This window comes from Salvelinus alpinus, chromosome 33 (genome assembly GCF_045679555.1).
Source record: "Salvelinus alpinus chromosome 33, SLU_Salpinus.1, whole genome shotgun sequence".
In the NCBI taxonomy this organism is placed as follows: domain Eukaryota; kingdom Metazoa; phylum Chordata; class Actinopteri; order Salmoniformes; family Salmonidae; genus Salvelinus; species Salvelinus alpinus.
The window spans coordinates 17,455,878-17,477,122 of NC_092118.1; the positions used below are offsets into that span (position 1 = coordinate 17,455,878).

At 42.9% G+C, this 21,245-nt stretch overlaps 1 protein-coding gene across 2 annotated transcripts in view; it reads left to right on the forward strand.

The window, feature by feature from the left end:
• The window catches only part of LOC139562949 (polypeptide N-acetylgalactosaminyltransferase 18-like), an 82,345-nt gene that overhangs the window by 45,202 nt on the left and 15,898 nt on the right, over positions 1-21,245 (forward strand). For both annotated transcript variants that reach the window (XM_071381143.1, XM_071381144.1), the window contains exons 4-9: positions 4,280-4,463; positions 5,693-5,890; positions 6,375-6,489; positions 14,980-15,165; positions 18,169-18,306; positions 20,377-20,472. In XM_071381143.1, the coding sequence (XP_071237244.1) occupies positions 4,280-4,463; positions 5,693-5,890; positions 6,375-6,489; positions 14,980-15,165; positions 18,169-18,306; positions 20,377-20,472 (917 nt within the window). The remainder of the gene's footprint in view (positions 1-4,279; positions 4,464-5,692; positions 5,891-6,374; positions 6,490-14,979; positions 15,166-18,168; positions 18,307-20,376; positions 20,473-21,245) is intronic.

Below are 21,245 nucleotides of genomic sequence, written 5' to 3' on the forward strand. Positions count from 1 at the left end.
TCATGCATTCAGTTGTGCAACTGACTAGGTATCCCCTTTCCCTACACAATACATTTTAGCTTCAAGACATAAGCACAGTTTTTAACAGCATGTCTTTATCACTACCCCCTCTCATACAAATATAAAAGTACAGTAGGCCTACCTTACAACATTACAAGTCAGGCTTAATTGTTATCAATATCATGCAAATAATTTGGTCTATATGTGGTAAAATGGCTCTAGGGTATCATGTTTCAGGTAAGACCCAGATGCAGACCGTGTCGAAGTAACAAAAGTGTATTATTTGAACAGGGGCAGTCAAAATGACAGGTCAAGGGCAGGCAGAGGTCAGTAATCCAGATAGGGTGCAAAAGGTCCAGAACGGCAGGCAGTCTCAGGGTCAGAACAGCCAGGGGTTAATAATCCAGTGTGGTGTGGCAAGGTAAAGAATGGCAGGCAGACTCAGCAGAATGGTCAAAACCGGGAAAAACTAGAAAACAGGAACTAGAACAGACCAGGAGCAAGGGGAAAAACACTGGTAGGTTTCACGAAACAGACAGAGAACACAGGTATAAATACACTGGGGATAATGGGGAAGATTGCACAAAGACATGCAAAACAGAACCCCCTGCCCCGAGGTCGAAATTTCAGGAAACTCCTCACCGTGTACGCCGGTTGGACGTCGATGAGACGGTGGATGGGGTGGGCCTGGAAACAGGAGACAAAGGGCTGTGAGACATGGGTTTAATTCTAGAAACATGAAAAGTGGGAGGTATACGGAGGGTACGGGGCAACAGAAGACGAACAGCAGAAGGGCTAATGACCTTGGAGATGGGGAAAGGGCCGATAAACCGGGTTGGTAGAGTTTGTGGGATTCCACCGGGAGGGGCAGATCCCGGGTGGACAGCCATACCTTCTGCACTAGATGATACCGGGGAGCCGGTCCGGTGGTGAACCACTTGTTGTCGATAGGTGGTCTTGAGAAGGGCCGACCGGGCTCTCTTCCAGGTACGAGAGCCTTCCAGGTGGACAAACATCTGGGGCGAAGGTATGCCGACCTCTTCCTTCTGCTCAGGGAAGAGCGGGGGCTGATATCCCAGGGAACACTCAAAGGGCTATGGAACCTGGGGCAGAGCAAGGAAGGGTGTTGCGGGCATATTCGACCCACACAACTTGCTGACTCCAGGTGGTGGGGTTGGCGGAGACCAGGCTGCGCAGAGTCGTCTCCAGGTCTTGGTTGACTCGCTCCGACTGGCCGTTGGACTGGGGGTCGGAACCCTGTAGGACAGGTTGGCCGACGACCCAGTGAGTGTGCAGGACGCCTTCCAGGACGAGAACTGAGGACCCCGGTCAGAGACATTTTCACAGGCAGTCCATGGATCCGGAAGACGTGCTGCACCATGAGCTGGGCCGTCTCTCTGTCAGAGGGTAGCTTGGGGAGAGGAATGAAGTGGGCGGCGTTGGAAAACCGATCCCCTACAGTCAGGATGGCGGTGTTGCCATCAGACGGGAGCCTGTTACAAAGTCCAGGGATATGTGAGACTAGGGACAGTGAGGGACAGGCAGAGGTTGATGGAGACCAGCCGGAGCCTTGTTCGGTGCACAGATCGTGCATGCAGTGACGGACGCAGAGATGTCAGGAACCATGGTAGGCCACCAAAAATATTGTCGCACAAAGGCCATGGTCCGCCGGGAGCCCAGGTGGCAAAATCGAGGAATGGACCGCATCAGGAATGGACATCCGGTTAAGAAAGCTGTGCTGTGCCTCACAAACATATTTCCCTATTCCCCAGCTGAGTGCCATAGCCAGGCATGAGGTGGGAAGGATGGTCTCGGGTTCCGGGGTTGAAGCCGTGGGGCTATAGTATGTAAACTTCCGACTTCAACGGTAGGCTCCTGCTGCTATGTGCTGTTCCAGCTCACACAAGCCAAGGCTACTAACTTACTCTGGGACCTGTGATCCCACCTCTGAAATCACCACACAATGTTAAAAATGAAAGAAAAAAAAATGATGATGATCTACTATCAACATTATACATTTCTTTTGGTGGTGGGGATGGGCCTCCAGAATTTTAAGTGGCTCAGTGCAGGTAAAAACTCAAGAAAATTAGTGTCAAATTTTAGGAAAATGTCTACACATTTCAGCTGTTTCAAAATTATTGCTCTAGGAGTTCTATTCATACTGGCTTGTTTCAAAGGGGGAAACTGTCGGGCGAGCGTTGTGCGCTACTTCCGAAGGTTGTGGTAGAGAGTTAGCAAGTTCGCATTATTATAAACAGTATAGCCAAAGGGTGTTCTCCCAAAACCTCTAGAGAATCTGTCGTAGTGTGAAAAGGGTCAAACTTGCCTCCACCACTCCCGCTAATTGAGCAACTTGGAACTTTTTTGTTGTTTGAGGGATGGAAATGGTGTGTGTATATGACGAGAACTCAATGTATTTTGAAAGATGAGATGTTGAGGATTATAATAAATACTGCTTTGATGTCATATAAGCAAGCCACGTGCACTTCACATTTCCATATCATAAAACTCATGTAATATACAGTGCGAGAACAATCAGCTGTCCGTACTGTCTCCCTGTAGCGCTGTCTTAGGTGTCTCACAGTACAGACATTGCAATTTATTGCCCTGGCCACATCTACAGTCCTCATGCCTCCTTTCAGCATGCCTAAGGCACGTTCACGCAGATGAGCAGGGACCCTGAGCATCTTTCTTTTTATGTTTTTCAGAGTCAGTAGAAAGGCCGCTTTAGTGTCCTAAGATTTCATAACTGTGATCTTAATTGCCTACCGTCTGTAATCTGTTAGTGTCTTAACGACCGTTCCACAGGTGCATGTTCATTAATTGTTTATGGTTCATTGAACAAGCATGGGAAACAGTGTTTAAACCCTTTACAATGAAGATCTGTGAAGTTATTTGGATTTTTACAAATTATCTTTGAAAGACGGTCCTGAAAATGGGACGATTCTTTTTTTGCTGAGTTTAGAATGGAGTCATGCACTTATGATTCCATTCTATGCCCACACAAATGACAATCTGCTTCTCTGAATTGCCTTGTGAAAACCTAACATTGTAAGATCATATTTTAGAATTTAGCTAGTTATGCTGGAAATAGAACAAGCTTTCAAATTATGCCCACCCTAACCCAGATTGATTTGTAATGGACCGTTTTTGGATTGCGTAAACAACAGTAGTATTTGTGTGAAGACAGGGATGCAGGTCTGTGTTCCAAGCAAAACAACTACAAGTGTGCTTGCTCTAGTTCCTCAACCTCACAGCTAGGAGAGCAAAAAAAATGCACCTTATAATTGAAGACTCTCTTTTTTGAGTCATAAAAGTGCATTGAAATAACTTAGGAACTGTGCACACTTTGGAGAGGTGTGTGGCCATTTTGAGACACCAGATAGATCTCTTACTCAAACCCTTGTAATTATGTTGAATCTACCACAAATTTCCTGTGAATATTCTTATCATATTATTGAATGTATCCAGAGTATTTTCAGATTTTGTTATTAACAAATGCGGCAAAAAGTACAGTAAATGTGAAATGTAAATAAAATCAACAGTGTAATGTTTGGATTGAGTCTTGTGTCAGTTGAACTGTTTAGTCTAATAATTTCCCCATAATCTCCAATCTGTTCCCTTTTAATTGCTACCATGGTTACATACATTATGCTTTCCATATTTCTACTGTAAGAAACATTTTAATTTAGCCCTATAGGCCAATACCCATGAGTGTAAGGGGTTAGAGAAAAACAGTCTTTGGTTGACCCCTATAGCAACACTTTACAAGCCTGTGGCACTATGCCACCATCTTTATTTAGGCCTATTCATTTCCATAAACCTACAGTTTTGTGTGACTCAAAAGCATAATATTGAACTGATTATGAGGTGATTTGTTGGTTTGTCAAAAAGTGAAATGCTGTATTGAGGCCAAAAGCACCCCAACTGTGCCCAATTCCTGCTTTTACTTTCACGCTTTTGATAGAATTGCGGCCTGATTCTTCAGGATTGCAATATCCCCTCATGTACAGCAAGCCCTATGGAGCCCTACAACTGGAGGCAAGTTCTTTGGTCTAGTGATCAAACCAGTGGAGCATGAGTGCTTTTGGCTGCCTCCCCCTACCCTTAAACACCCCAAGGTGGTTAAGATGGAGTCTATTGGGTGTGGTGTCGTCTATGTATCATCAGTAGGATCTCTTACTTACCTCACCAAAGATTATGAGGAAACTCAAGGTTTAACACATTATTGTGTTCATATGCGTGTGTGTGTGCATAATCATGTGTGTTTCTCCTTTAGACGAGCTGAAGGAGAAGCTACAGGACTTTGTGTCTGCGACCAACAGCCAGCGGCCTGGCTTCATCAAGGTGGTGCGCCATGATAAGCAGGAGGGTCTGATCCGCTCCAGGGTGAGTGGGTGGAGGGCGGCCACCGCTCCGGTTGTGGCCCTGTTCGACGCCCACGTGGAGTTCAACATAGGCTGGTGAGTCACATGACATACACACAAAGTACATTAACACACTTCAATACACTGATTTATGAAGCATATGGGTTCTCAGGTACAGCACTCTATGGCCATGCTCAAAGCCACATTTGATTGAAGACTATTGCCTTCTGAGGTATAGCTAAGAGTTGCCAGTGTGTTGGCATGGCATGTTGTCTATGATGACAGTGTGGAAGTGTGTGAGGCCTTCACATAGGCCCTTCCCATACTTCCCTGGGGCACAGCGATCATTGCTCTGACAGTTCTCATACCGTCGAATTGTGGTCTCAACAGCCTGACCCAAATCTGTCAGGGGGGTTTGAACAGCATCCCAAGTATTTCTGTTTTTAATCTGTGCTGATTCGGTATTAAACCTACATAGCACAAATAGCATCTCACAGGAATGCTTTTACCTAGATGTGCACTTGCTACAGGCTGATTCATTGTTTCAGTCTGAATACTTGGCAGGAGTGCCTACGCACATGGTTTGTTCAGAATACAATAGATTCATTTTCCAACTCAGCTTCTACAACCTAATCTGTTTTTATTGTCACACACTAGATAGGTGCAGAGAAATGTGTTGTTTTACAGGGCCAGCCATAGTAGTACAGCATCCCTGGAGCAAACTATGGTTAAGTGCCTTGCTCAAGGGCACATCAACAGAATGTTCACTTTCTTTACTCAGGTATTCGAACTAGCGACCTTTCGTTTACTAGCCCAACGCTCTAACCGCTAGGCTACCTACCACCCAGTAACCTGTAACTATCGGTATGTGGCTAATCCAAGCCATTACTGAGCATGATTGCACAATTATTGTATACTGTTTGCATTGTTTTGTGTATGAATGAATCATTAACACATCTATGCTCTATTCTCACGTTTCTGTTTTCCCAGTGGCTTATATTTTACATATACATTTTAGTCATTTAGCAGACACTCTTATCCTAGAGCGACTTATAATTAGTGCATTCATCTTAAGATAGCTAGGTGAGACAACCACAGATCACAGTCATAGTAATACATGTTCCCTCAATAAAGTAGTTATCAGCAAAGTCAGTGCTAGTAGGAAAATACACATTTTTATATTTTACATTTTTTGGACCCTTAGTTACAATGGACCCTGCAGAGTTTTTATATATTGCACATGGTCCTCGTTTACATGTGTAGGGTAGGTAATTGAGAGCTTCTCACATACTCAAACTTAATTGTGTTCTACTATGTGTTTGAAGGGCTGAGCCTGTTCTCATGAGAATTCAGGAGGACAGAACACGCATAATCTCTCCGTCGTTTGATAACATCAAATACGACACGTTTGAGATTGAAGAGTACCCACTGTCTGCTCAGGGCTTCGACTGGGAGCTGTGGTGCCGCTACCTCAACCCACCCAAGTCCTGGTTTCACCAGGCCAACAACAGTGCTCCAATTAGGTAGGTAGGAATATGGGGACTTCTTTCAGCGCTTTTGTATGCAGGCAGAATGTGATGGTTGTGTTGTTTCATAACACCTGTTAAAACATGCAGTGTGTTTTCCGATTTACAAGGCAAATGCACACATACAGTATACAGGCCAATTAAGCATCCAGGTGTATTAGAATATACTGTAAGTCATGTGAACACAATATTATTTTGATTGATTGATTGATATATTTGGGGTTAAACAGTTTGTACAAATAAAAAAATACAGTATTTAAGTACAAGATACCGAGAAGATGACACATGAAAGCGTAAAAACACTTATTTCCTCGTGTAGGACAAAAACAGGACATAACACATAGGAAAACACATTGAAATACACATTGATTGATTGTGTTCATGACTCCCAAGTTATTATTTTTTAGTTAAGCAAAGTATCCAGTAGGTCGACTAACACATGTAAATACATTTTGTATCTACTCCATGTGTGATGGTGTAGGAGCCCTTCTCTGATTGGCTGCTTCGTGGTGGACAGGCTGTACTTTGAGGAAATTGGCCTGCTTGACGAGGGGATGGAGGTGTACGGGGGCGAGAACGTGGAGCTGGGGGTCAGGGTGAGTAATGACGCCACCTCCAGCAGGCACAGGGCATCGTTCATTTAGGCAATGGCTCGGATCCTGGAGAATTAACAGTGATAATGACCCACACTGTTTTTGGCAGCCCTACCTTTAGAGTTTGGCCTCCCTCTACTTTTTATGTAAAGTGTCCTCTGGCTCAAAGCATTGTGCGGTCTGTAATTAGAACACATTAACAATGTGTAGTAAGAGGACTAGGAGGAGTTATACCACCCCAAAGTCATATTATTTTTTTTCTATTTCAGTCTTTAAAGGCCCCCTTAGTTACTAGCAAAGAAAAATGTCAGATTTTAAATCAACACCTTTTATACACTTCAAAGACTGCTTTGGGTTGTACCAGTTATATTGCTTTGTGTTAATCTTACGTCATATTTCCAGACTGTCGAGCATACCTCCAGTCAAGTATATTCCCTGTATGTGTGAGTGACGGTCCATTCCCCTGCCTCAGCTCTGTCTCCGAGCCAGAGTCAGTGTGATCTCAGCAGTACAATGAGCAGATGGGCCAGAGGAGGCACGACTTCCCCAGGGAGGTCTAATAATAACCCTGCCACACTCACTGTACATATACCGCCACTAAAACAGCAATCAACTCCAACAATAACACCCAGAGACAGGGGACAAACACAGTGTTCCTCCAGCTGTACTCTGTAGATTACAGTACAGCCTCAGACAGAGACAGAGAGAGAGAGAGAGAAAGAAGGCTTACCATGTAATGCCAACGTGGGGAAATATCCATCCTCGGTAATGACAGAGATGTAATCAACAGTCACTCTTTAGGAAAGAGGAGGAGATTAGTCCCATAAGTAATTTTCCTTCAAAAAAGTACATGCTTTCAGGATTTGGGGCTTGATAATGGCCCTGCTGATTGCTTTCTGCTGAAAACATTGGTGATTTTATCACCTACATAATACATCAGTGTCCTGCATACCGCTATGTACAAACAGTTGATGAATCATTTCAGTTAACTCTACCTCTAAAAAATAGAGACAAAGGATATCTGTGCCTCCGGATGTGCTGCTTGAGCCCCGTGCTGTTTTAATGGCTGGGGTCTGTATCTGGACGGAGTCATATAGGAAGTGACCCCTGGTCCCTGGTTGGAGGGTTAATGTGGCGTATCCTGCAGCCCTTGTCTGTCCTGGCTGTGTGGACTGATGGGAGGCGTTGGTCTGACAAGGTGATGCAGTGAACTGAGAGCTGCAGGACTGGAGCCCATAGAGGCCCTGGAACTGGTCCCAGATCAGCAACCCCACTGAGCTCCAGCAGGGCCGGCCTGTTTCAGGATATTGGTCCTGCCTGCAGACCACCTACCTGCACACACTCTGGCTGACACCAGAACAGCGCTAAGGGACATTCACAGAGACACTCACACACAAGGCCAACACTGCTGCACAGCGCAGGGGACCTCTCTGGTCCAGGCTTGGGCTTAATCTGTAGGGGGATGTCCTGGGTGTATCAGGATGACAGCTGCACCATGTTTTCATTATTTCACTGGAAGAAAATATGCAAGGATCATGAAATGTCATGTGAATGGCATTTACAATGAATGGTGTTCATTTATTTATTGTATGTGTTAGAGATTTAACATAACCGTCCCCTGTGTGCTGCTTTAGCTTGCAGAATGTGTTGCTAGGGAATGGAAATATACAGTAGTGCTGACTGGCTGTTGTTGGAGCTAGAAGGCACAACATGTTTCTGTCCTTTCTGATGAAAAACCCAGCTGTAGACGTCGGCCAAATCGAAATTATATTTCTGAAAGCTAATCCCTCAAGTCTAATCCGGTCATAAAACACAAAGCAGAAATGTACTTTGTTTTGCTAGAGGGTGAGAATTAGGGTTCAATATTTTCCCGGTATTTTACAAATGTTCCATCCTGAGTATTTCCCCCCAAAACCGGGAGTGTCATTATAAAGTATATAAATAGGCCTATGTCTGGATTTGATTAGAGCTTTGATCGAAAAATTCAAGCCTGAGCCATTAAATCAATTTTATTACATTAGACATTTAATGAGCCCAAGCCCAAAAAAGCCCACATGATTGTGCCGTTATTCAATACATATTATATAAGCTACTGCACATTACCCACGACAAAAAACATAAAAGCCCATAGATGTAGCTAGCTATATGCTCTCTTAGGTAAATAAATTAAACTAGCTCCAGTAGGCTAATCCTTTTGATTGTGAACTGTATTACTGTATTGTATTATACTGTAGCCTATTATATTGTAGCCTATTTTATGCACATCGTTCAAACCATGATAAAGCATGGACAGGACATCCAATTCTGGTGCAGCACATGCGGCCTACAAAGTTACAAGTATAGGCTAAAGAATTAGATATGAATTTTGAAATATAATAGTGCCTATTTTTCAAATTACTAGGCTGGCACATATATATACCTTTCATAATATTTCCCCTAATGTTATTAGTCTACCTCCTCTTTCTCTCTCTATTGTTGCTTCATTCCTTCCTCGCTTTTAACAGTTAAATGAAATACGTTTTGTTGTCCTTACCTTCATCATTCTAATGACACCCATGAATAATATAGGACTAGAATTAGATGCAGAAGGCTTTCACTTCTCTTCACGAAGATTGAATGATTGTGGGTCTGAGTAAATAACTGCTATAGCCTACCGCCATATCGCGTTCACTCTTCTGGCTGCTGTATTCAACATTCAGCTAACAAGAGCTTCCGTCCCTCTTCAAGTAGTCTATTGGTATAAGAAATGCTAATCCAGCAAACTATTCGAGTCTAGATTTTCCTGCATGGGACTCCAAGAGCTAAGGAGCGTTTTTTAAGGAGAGAGGCCAGCGGAGCACTGGTGCGTGTGTATCGCGCAAGAGACAGACGCTATGAGTTAGAAGCTTATTATGCATAACCCATCATTAATTAGCTAAATATAAGGCTGATACTGCATTTAATGTATTACCTGAAGATGTAGAATATGACATCTTCAGAAAATATTCAGACCCCTTGACTTTTTCCACATTTTGTTAGGTTACAGCCTTGTTCTAAAATTGCTTAAATTATTTTTTTGATCAGTTTGTCTGGTTGGCCAGCTCTAGGAAGAGTCTTGGTGGTTCCAAACTTCTTCCATTTAAGAAGGATGGAGGCCACTGTGTTCTTGGGGACCTTCAATGCTGCAGACATTTTTGGTGCCCTTCCCCAGATCTATGCCTCGACGCAATCCTGTCTCGGAGATCTACAGACAATTCCTTCCACATCATGGCTTGGTTGCAAAAAAATCTTAAAGGGTTTTGAATACTTTCCGAATGCACTGTGGGTGGGTGTGTGTTTGTGTGTGTGTGTGTAGTAGGTGTGTCCAAACTTTTGACTGTGTGTGTGTGTATATATATATATATATATATATACTACCGTTCAAAAGTTTGGGGTCACTTAGAAATGTCCTTGTTTATGAAAGAAAAGCAAAAACATTTGTCCATTTAAAATAACATTCAATTAATCAGAAATACAGTGTAGACATTGTTAATGTTGTAAATGACTATTGTAGCTGGAAACGGCAGATAAAAAAAAAAAGTTGAATATCTACATAGGTGTACAGAGGCCCATTATCAGCCACCATCACTCCTGTGTTCCAATGGCATGTTGTGTTAGCTAATCCAAGTTTATCATTTTAAAAGGCTAATTGATCATTAGAAAACCGTTATGCAATTATGTTAGCACAGCTGAAAACTGTTGTTCTGATTTAAAGAAGCTATAAAACTGGCCTTCTTTAGACTAGTTGAGTATCTGGAGCATCAGCATTTGTGGGTTCGATTCCAGGCTCAAAATGGCCAGAAACAAATAACTTTCTTCTGAAACTCATCAGTCTATTCTTGTTCTGAGAAATGAAGGCTATTCCATGTGAGAAATTGCCAAGAAACTGAAGATCCTGTACTCCCTTCACAGAACAGCGCAAATTGGCTCTAACCAGAATAGAAAGAGGAGTGGGAGGCCCCGGTGCACAATTGAGCGAGAGGACAAGTACATTAGTGTCTAGTTTAAGAAACATATGCCTCACAAGTCCTCAACTGGCAGCTTCTTTAAATAGTACCAGCAAAACACCAGTCTCAACATCAACAGTGAAGAGGCGACTCCGGGATGCTGGCCTTCTAGGATGCAAACAATGTTCTTCCCCAAAAACATAGCAAAATGGCAATCTGTTTCAGTAGCTATAGCTAACTATATAGCTAGGTGTCATCTAAAATAACCCTAATTTATAAGACTGTTCTTATTTGATTAACGGTTGTCGGACCCATCTATGTGAAGCTAGCCACAATAAGGATTAGCCACAATAGTGGACTTTGCGGTTAGCCTTCAAAATAAAAGTATGTCATTGACAGTGATGCAAATGAATACAAATAGTAGAATTATGCCATAATTTAATAGATCATGCTAAACGAGGTTGGAATGTTGTTATATAAAATCAACAAAAGACAATCATTTGTTAATTTGACAAAAATCTATTGAAATCACACTGGATGTATTATACTTTAGAATTGCATTGGGAGCATACTTATTTCACTGTACAGCGTTACCTACCGATTGTGGATCAATGACATGGGGCATCAGTCTACTCAGTGCAGTGACACCCAGAGAGCATTAGCATCGTAGCTCTTATTGCGGGACTCTGAAACAACTGTGAATTGAGCCACATTTGTCAACCTACTATGTCTATTGAACACTATTCCAGAGGAAAAACAATACTGTGTGGATGTTTTGGAGTCAGATAACTCTGAGGAGGATGTTGGGAAAAAATATATTGAGTAGACTGTTACCCCATTTCATTGATCCCCAATCCTTAGGTAAAGCTGTACAGTGCAATATGAATGTCAATACACACAATAGGCTGACTTGGGAGGGGATTTCACACAGTCACATTCCCGCGATATCAAATCAAAGTTTATTTGTCACATGTGCCGAATACAACAGGTGTAGTAGATCTTACAGTGAAATGCAACAATAGGTAAGTAAAGAAATAAAACAACAGTAAAAAGACAGGCTATATACAGGAGCGAGGCTATAAAAGTAGCGAGGCTACATACAGACACCGGTTAGTCAGGCTGATTGAAGCAGTATGTACATGTAGATATGGTTAAAGTGACTATGCATATATGATAAACAGAGAGTAGCAGCAGCGTAAAAAGAGGGGTTGGGGGGGGGGCACAATGCAAATTGTCCCGTTTGCCATTTGATTATCTGTTCAGGGTGATAAACTGTTGATAAGCATTTTTGATAAGAGCTACAATGCTAATATTTGCGTAAACTCTTCAGTTGTGTTCTATGGGTGTCACCGAGTAGACTGATATCCCATTTCATTACTTCACATTCCAACCTTGTTTAACATTACAAAGTCTAAATATGGCATGATTCCACCAATTGTAAACTTCTGCATCACTTTCAAATAGGTACTTTTATTTTGAAGGCAAATTCCGCTATTGTGCCTAATCCTTATTGTGGCTAGCTTCACAACACATAACCCGGTGCGGTCGAGCCTCACTAGCCAGATGAAGCTAGCAGGCTGCTTATAACGTTAGCTTTGGGCAACAGGGTTAAGTAGCTGGTTAGCAATTTATTTTCATGACCTGAAGTTCAGTTTCAATAGGTAGCCACTTGTTGTTCGCCTATCTAATACTTACTCACAAGGATTCCTAAATCATTGCTAAGAATAGTGAAAATGACTGCAGTTTCTACTGGTCATTGTTTTCAGGCTGGTTGTATTGGTGCTATCTCTCTATGTCGAACAAATAATGCTTTATTACCAATGCGGTATTGTAAACACATTGTTCGTAGACGGTGTTTGGTTGTTTGCAGACTTTTTTGTACTGCTTTGTCAGTGTTACTGATAGTAGTGGTGGCGCTTGGATTGCACGTGCAAATTCAGAACACACGTCAAATAACACAGTTCTATTATAGAATGTTGTGTCTAATTAAAACCAGGTTCCTGCCATTCAACCTTATTGAGAATGTATGGCTTTGCATACATATTCTTTCATAACACCTGCACATTTTGGAGATGCAGCCATTGTGACTTCTTTTGGATGGAGAAATTGGGATCATTGAACGCTGTGAAGAAGCTCATAGATCAGTTATGCAAATGTTATATGCTCTCTAAGACTGTTTATGAATAACCCAATGGGACTCCCTGTTAAAATAAAGGTTTTTGAATGAGTATGGATATATATGGAAAGCATGAACATTTTCATAATAAAACATAACTAGCTTTAGACTCATTTATATCCTAGCCCTATAAACACTATACAATACAGTCATATTGTGTAAACAGGAGTCATAGCATGCACCTACAGTATGCTCTGCAACAGGTATCTCTGGTTGATAAGTAGGTGCTGGAACTGCAAATGTAGTTGCAGACTGCATGGAAATTAACACATACTGCATCGAATGACTATTAATGTAGCCTATGTGTCACACAGAAGTAATTTACTGAAAATGTCAGGTAAAACAATTATTGAATTTGTATTCATGTTAAGGTCCATAGGCTTTGAGACTGTTTTACTATATTAGTTATTGTAGGCAGGAAATATTCCATAGATTCCAAAGCCAATTGTACGCTGTATGTTGTGAGGTGCTCCGTTCAACACCCTATTCACAATGTTGACACAATAAGCCAATGGCTGGAAAACTATGTCATAACACATTCTCTGTGATGCTTGGTATACACAGCTCCTGTAACATGAAATACAGTCTTGACATGTGGGAGAGAGAATGAGTGGGTTGTGAAATGGTTTTCCTGAAGAAGGTTCACTGAGGTCATATGTCTGTAATCTGTCTGTATCTGGCGTGTCCATACTCTGCCCCATGCCATAAGTGCCGAGAAGATTGGAGGATGATAATGATGATGAGAGCAGTTTGATGTTCTTGAGGACCTATACTGCACCTCTCCAATCAAAGACTGATGAAGATGTCTGTCTGTTCTCTGTCTGTAGTGTATTAACAACAGTTCACTTGGTTCACTCAGGTCAGGGGAAAATATTGACATGTACGTTACTTTTTCACAGATGCCTGTTTTGCCCCTTCAGTTTGTTTAGTAGAAACTCTGGATGGGGAAATAGGACTGTGGGTGTTGACATTGCCAGTTGGTTAGTTTGCCATGGAGAAATGAGCACAGCAAACAGAGGAGGGGAGGTGACTCTGGAAAGCAAGACTGAACGCCTCTGTGAGAGAATGTGACAGAGTGCCTCATCCTTGGAAGTAGATCACAGCACAGCAGTCACAGACATCATCAATTACAGGACCTGCGTCATTGAGCTGTATCACTCCTGTAACGCTGTCGTCTGACTGTTGTGGTCTGTAATTGTGTTTTGTTCTGTGTGCTCTTGTTTCTCTTTCTGGGTCTGTCTGTGTGTGTGCATGTATGTATGTGTCCTGCTTCGTATCCCCTGATAGACGACTTAGAGCTTTCTGTGTCTGGCCCTGAGTGCTATAGGTAGACAGAGGAAGGAAAACTCCTTGCAGACAGCTGAGGCGGATCTACTCTCCATGCCAGTTCAGGCAGTGCTGTGGGCAGCAATGTAGGAAATGATAACATTGTGGAATGAGCATTACCTCTCCAGAAACTCTGGAAGAACATCAGAGCTTTGTAGTGAGTTTTTGCGCGTTGAACCTGACAAGAGGAGATGTGGAATGAATGTCGGTGTGCAGGAATTCTCAGGATGGAATGTTAGCCCGTTGGAGCCCGGTTGGATGTCAGTTAGTGCTGTGGAGGGAGTCGAGAGGAGAGAGGCTCCTGACTGGAGGCTATGAGCTCTTCAGGGCCGGAGCAGAGATAAAAGCAGGCAGAGCACAGATATACAGAGCCACAGGGGACAAAGAGCAGACAGTTTTATCACAACAGTGATTCACAGCATTACACTACATCTAAGAAAGAGCAGGAGATATGGCCATACTGTAGGAATGTTGTTACTGACACTGAATTCTCCTTCTCCCTTTTTCTCATTCTCTCACACACTCTCTCTCTTCCTCTTCCTCTCTCGCTCTTGCTGTGTGTGTCTCTATCTCTCTCTCTCTCCCTCTCGCTCTCCTAGCAGCCATTAATCATGACATTAAGCATAAGGCACTGGGACTCCAAATGTCATCTCACATCAGCAATTAAAACTGTTACCCCACTAAGTCAGACACAGCATGTCAGATGTCAGTGAAGACATGGTGCTCCTTTTTGATGAGGCTTCTGGCACCCTCAGTACTGTGAGGTGTTATCTGGACCAAGGAGAGGTGTCTCCAGGTTTTCTTCTTCCTGGTTGGATCCGACAGGCTTTTTGGATCAAGTAGAGAGGTGGAGCTCATGTAGCCTTGTCATTCTCAGAGTAAGAGGCTTCAGATCTGAGTCTTTCTACTGGAGCACCCTCTGGAGCTCTAGATCTGCTCTGGGTCTTTTCCTGCCCGGCAACATGATTTTAGCACAACTGATGATTAACCAAGTTTTTCCCTCTGTCTTTTTATGTGTGATACCAGGTGTGGCAGTGTGGGGGCAGTGTGGAAGTCCTGCCCTGTGCCCGTATCGCCCATATAGAGCGTGCCCACAAGCCCTACACTGAGGACCTGACGTCTCACGTGAGACGGAACGCCCTGAGGGTGGCGGAGGTCTGGATGGACGAGTTTAAGAGCCATGTCTACATGGCCTGGAACATCCCCCAGGAGGTGAGAGTCTGTCAGCTGCTAACTGGATGGAGTCTACTGAAACATGTCTACTGAACCATGTCTTTTGGAGGGTGGGCAAGTGGTCAGGGTGGGGAATATTGTCTCGCTAGTGGTAATTTGTAAATAAAGAGTGATGTGTAGTACGTTAGTGTACAGGTTTAGGATCTTCATTTGATCACCCAGGAGAATTTTCCTATAATGCAGGACATTTTAAACTTGTAGAGTATTTGAGGTTTAAAAAGGCTTCCGAAGTTTGTAAATTCCACTTTGAAATGTCAGACTTAATTTTCCCTTATCAAATATGTATCAACCACTAAACAAATGTCCATTAATTATAAACCACATAAATCGGCAGGTAGCCTTGTGGGTGGCAAGTAGCCTAGTGGTTAAAGCTGTTGGAACAGTAACCGAAGGGTTGCCAGATTGAATCCCCGAGCTGACAAGGTAAAAATCTGTTGTTCTGCCCCTGAACAAGGTAGTTAACCCACTGTTCCTACGCTGTCATTGTAAATAAGAATTTGTTATTAACTGACTTGCCTAGTTAAATAAAAAAGAAATAATTCAAATTAACTGTTGCAGAAGGATTATTTTACTGCTGTAGTAAACTGGCTCAAATTAAGATCCTACACCTGTATTGTGAAGAAGTCGGAAGTTTACAAACACTTAGGTTGGAGTCATTAAAACTCGTTTTTCAACCACTCCACAAATTTCTTGTGGACAAACTATAGTTTTGGCAAGTCGGTTAGGACATCTACTCTGACCCACAATTACAGTGGGTCAGAAGTTTACATACACTAAGTTGACTGTGCCTTTAAACAGCTTGGAAAATTCCAGAAAATGATGTCATGGCTTTAGAAGCTTCTGATAGGCTAATTGACATAATTTGAGTCAATTGGAGGTGTACCTGTGGATGTATTTCAAGGCCTACCTTCAAACTCAGTGCCTCTTTGCTTGACATCATGGGAAAATCTAAAGAAATCAGCCAAGACCTCAGAAGAAAATTGTGGACCTCCATAAGTCTGGTTCATCCTTGGGCGCAATTTCCAAACGCCTGAAGGTACCACGTTCATCTGTACAAACAATAGTACGCAAATATAAACACCATAGGACCACACAGCCGTCATACCGCTCAGGAAGGAGACGCGTTCTGTTTCCTAGAGAGTGCAACTCAATCCTAGAACAACAGCAAAGGACCTTGTGAAGATGCTGGAGGAAACGGGTACAAAAGTATCTATATCCATAGTAAAACGAGTCCTATATTGACAACCTGAAAGGCTGCTCTGCAAGGAAGAAGCCACTGCTCCAAAACCGCCATAAAAAAGCCAGACTACGGTTTGCAACTGCACATGGGGACAATTATCGTACTTTTTGGAGAAATGTCCTCTGGTCTGATGAAACAAAAATAGAACTGTTTGGCCATAATGACCATTGTTATGTTTGGAGGAAAAAGGGGAGGCTTGCAAGCCGAAGAACATCATCCCAACCATGAAGCACGGGGGTGGCAGCATCATGTTGTGGGGGTGCTTTGCTGCAGGAGGGACTGGTGCACTTCACAAAATAGATGGCATCATGAGGCAGGGAAATTATGTGGATATATTGAAGCAACATCTCAAGACATCAGTCAGGAAGTTAAAGCTTGGTCGCAAATGGGTCATCCAAATGGACAATGACCCCAGGCATACTTCCAAAGTTGTGGCAAAATGGCTTAAGGACAACAAAGTCAAGGTATTGGAGTGACCATAACAAAGCCCTGACCTCAATCCTATAGAACATTTGTGGACAGAACTGATAAAGCGTGTGCGAGCAAGGAGGCCTACAAACCTGACTCAGTTACACCAGCTCTGTCAGGAGGAATGGGCCAAAATTCACACAACTTATTGTGGGAAGCTTGTGGAAGGCTACCCAAAACGTTTGACCCAAGTTAAACAATTTAAAAGCAATGCTACCAGATACTAATTGAGTGTATGTAAACTTCTGACTCACTGGGAATGTTATGAAAGAAATAAAAGCTGAAATACCATTCTCTCTACTATTATTCTGACATTTCACATTCTTAAAATCAAGTGGTGATCCTAACTGACCTAAAACGGGGCAATTTTACCAGGATTAAATGTCAGGAATTGTGAAAACTGAGTTTAAATGTATTTGGCTAAGGTGTATGTAAACTTCTGACTTCAACTGTATAACATATAGATGTTGTAATACATTAGCAGGGATGCCTGGTGTTTCTTTGAACAAAGGCTGAGTTGATTAGATGCTTAATAGTTTTCCTGTTTGCACTCAATACTGACAATTATGTAAAAACTCCTTTCAAATAGATGAGCAATTAGATGAGCATCAGCAGGCAAATCTCTAAATTGATATCGAATCACTGAGTTCTGCAATTCTACTCAACAAGCTTGGAGGGAAATTTGGTCTCAGGATTAGTCTCGTGAATTTATTTTGTCCGAACGTATTAGAAACCTATTCCATTTCAAGTCACAGCTGTTGCTGTTTTGTCTATTAGACTCTCGTCAGTCCATTTATCGTATCTCAGTAGGCTGCAAGTTGCCTCCATTGCAGTTGATGTTGGATCTATCAGGTCTGCTTCAGCTTTTAAGTTTGTCAGCGAGGCAGCAATTAAGATAATTAGGGTAGAGTGGACAGGAGCGGCAGCTTGCTGCAGAAGGAAGCCTGGGCCAGAGCGTGACTGTGGCAGCGTGAGGACGTGAGCGTGAGGAAATGGCAGATGATGTTAAAGTCAGTCACTTAGTCCTGCGGTTCTTTATACAGGGAACATGAAGGGCTCGCAGGAGTTATGTCACATTGAAACGGACTTAAACTATTCCTCAGTGAGTCTTGCCTCTCTGAAATCAGGGGAAACGGGGAATCTGATTCCTCTTTCCACCTAAGAGCTTGGCACATATGCCCTTTCCTATGCATGATATCTTTATGCATTTGTATCTTTACAGCAATCACGGCCGAACTGTTTATCTCTGTGTTTGCATGCATGTGTGTCTGCAGGACTCAGGAATAGACATTGGAGATATCTCTGAGAGGAAGGCCCTGAGGAAGAGGCTCCAGTGTAAGACGTTTCGGTGGTACCTGGTCAACATCTACCCAGAGATGAGGATGTACACAGACACCATTGCATATGGAGTGGTAAGCAACATGCCCTCTGCAAACATGGAAATGCTATGTCAAGTAAAGCCTCCACAGAATAAACCATGCGGTCCATGCCTGAACAAATAATCATCCATTGAGTTACGATTTGGATGACTGCAGTTAGGAATACATTAATTTCACAGAGAGATGCATTTCTGTGGCAGTTTGGCTCTGAAACACGTGGACATGCCTACCATAGCCTCAGTCTTTGTGTGCACTGCCAGGGTTGGCACGCTAAAGCTTGGGCATGATGTGGGCATGATGTGGAAAAGGTGCAGGAACTCAGACTCTGGGAGAAAACAGAAGCCTCTTTCCATGACATAGACTGACCAGGTGAATCCAGGCGAAAGCTATGATCCCTTATTGATATTACTTGTTAAATCCACTTCAATCAGTGCAGATGACCAGGATGAGACACGTTAGAGAAGGATTTTTAAGCCTTGAGACAATTGAGACGGATTGTGTATGCGTGCCATTCAGAGGATGAATGGGCAAGACAAAATATTTAAGTGCCTTTGAACGGGGTATGGTAGTAGGTGCCGGGTGCACCGTTTTGTGTCAAGAACTGCAACGCTGCTGGGTTTTTGACGCTTAATAGTTTCCTGTGTGTATCAAGAATGGTCAACCACCCAAAGGACATCCAGCCAACTTGACACAACTGTGTGAAGCATTGGAATCAACATGGGCCAGCATCCCTGTGGAACGCTTTCGACACCTTGTAGAGTCCATGCCCCGACAAATTGAGGCTGTTCTGAGGGCATAGTATATAAAAGGTTGTCTATTGTGTAGTCTATGCACACACGAACAGAGCATTGTGCACTGTCATGTAAGAAACAGTGAAATGTGTATTCATGAGGGTATACCATTGAGTATGCACATATTGTTGTGCAGTGGTGGGGCTGGTGAGCAGAGCTTGTTTTATGTCACCTCCTCTCACAGAGATCTACCTGTGTGGCCAAATGGAATTCTCAGCAATGCTAGACAAATGTTTCTGAATTTGTATTCTGGCCATGAGGGCACGCTGGCAGTATTTATATTAGCAATTCATGTTCAACACAAACAGCTTTATTTCTGTGGCCACAGTGCATCAGTGCAATATGCCTGAATCTACAGTGACACACCCAAAAAGTGGTCTCATTGGAGTACAGTCTTCATTTTATGGTTGGTTTCCTTCTCTGTATTTCCATTTATTATGAAAGGTAGAAAGATACAGAGAGGAAAATAGGTCAGCCTTATTAAAATTAATTCAAGGAGTAAGCGGGTTCGAAAATAGCATATCCTCATTACACTGCATTTGCTAGGTGCATTTCATGAACTTGTCAATCATTTTTGTCAGAGAATTCGTTATCCAGAATGCAGACTGTGTTCAGCACAGCATTTGAGGTCAAAGGTTATGCTACACACCACACTGACAAGCAGCCCCAGGTTTTATTCACTCATACATGAACCTTGCACATTATAATTTTTTTCATTTCATGGAACCTCAGTGAAATTTTTATACGTTGTCTGTTAGACTTTATTCCATCATGTTCAGTCCCTGCCTGGCTTTTTAATGATCAGCAGACAGAATGAGACATATCCTGTGCCAGTGGGGAGTTGACAGGCCCAGTCTCTGGCTGTGTCCTTGTAATGTCATATCCGTACCTAATCCTGCCCTCACGGACAGCAAGGCAAACACATCTTAATCCTCCCAGCCACCAATCCCAGTCTCCAGAGTACCTCCCCTCTCCTCACACAAACCTGTTGATTAGATCTTTAAAATAAATGCTGCTACAGATTGAAATAACTGTGCAAACGCAAGGCTTCATGTTTGAATTACAAATCCCAATTATGTTCTATGTCATGTTGTTCTGCAAAGAACAAAGTGTTCCCTCCATGTGTTGTTTTGAAGTTATACCGGAAACCTGCTCTCTGGTTTGATTGAATAGGGCGTTGTGATAGCAGGAATATTTGAATCAATTCAAGGTCTCATTGATTCTCTGTCACACAGCTAACCTCTCACTGAACTAGCCGATTGAGTGACATATCAAATTATGACTCCCTTTTTGTGTGCATTTCCTCCCTCAGCTGAAGAACTCTCTGAAGAGTGACCTGTGTCTGGACCAGGGGCCGGACACCGACAATGTCCCCATCCTGTACCTCTGTCATGGGATGACACCTCAGGTTAGAACCCCCTCGAGCCCTCTTCAGCCCACATCGCTGCTACATCATTTCTGTCTCTGTGTCAAATCTCCCACATGTGTATAGTCCTTTTCTTATCTCTCCTTTTGACCCTTTCTTATCTTGCATGAGGCTTATCAGCGAAGTTCAGTCCACAACTCTGCTACAGTACGACTGGTCCCTTTAAAGAGCTATTCATGTATGAAACATGTGTCTGGTCTCTTTTATGGCTTAGTAATGGCAGCAGCCGTCATGATCTACCAGCTGACCAGCAGGACTCCACTTATAATTCACCTCACTGCCAAGGGCCCCCATCCACCATGGGCTTTATGTTTCTGAACTTCAGCCTAAGCTGCATTTGTGTTGTATTGACAGAATGCAAAGTGGAATCCATTTGTAGATAGTTTCTACTTCAAAAGTGACAAGTCTTCAGGAAGGAGTAAACTTACAGGAAGCTTCCTCAGAGATTAGACAAAACTTGTCTCTTTCTTCACTTTGTGTTTGTATTTGTTATCAGAGAGAGAGAGAGAGAGAGAGAGAGCGAGAGAGAGAAAAAAAACTGAATCCAGTAGTTTTTATAAAAGGTATACTTTCCCGGTTTCCAGACAGGCATTAGCAGATAATTCCAGGAAGCCACTACAGTGCTGTTGAGATAGAAACAGTGTCAGGGGATGCTCTCCATCTGGGTCAGGCTGGCGGGCTGATAGGGCTGTATCTCAGCACAACTGCTGCCTCTGTACTATCAGCCTCACCTTCTCTAACAATTTCCATAATGT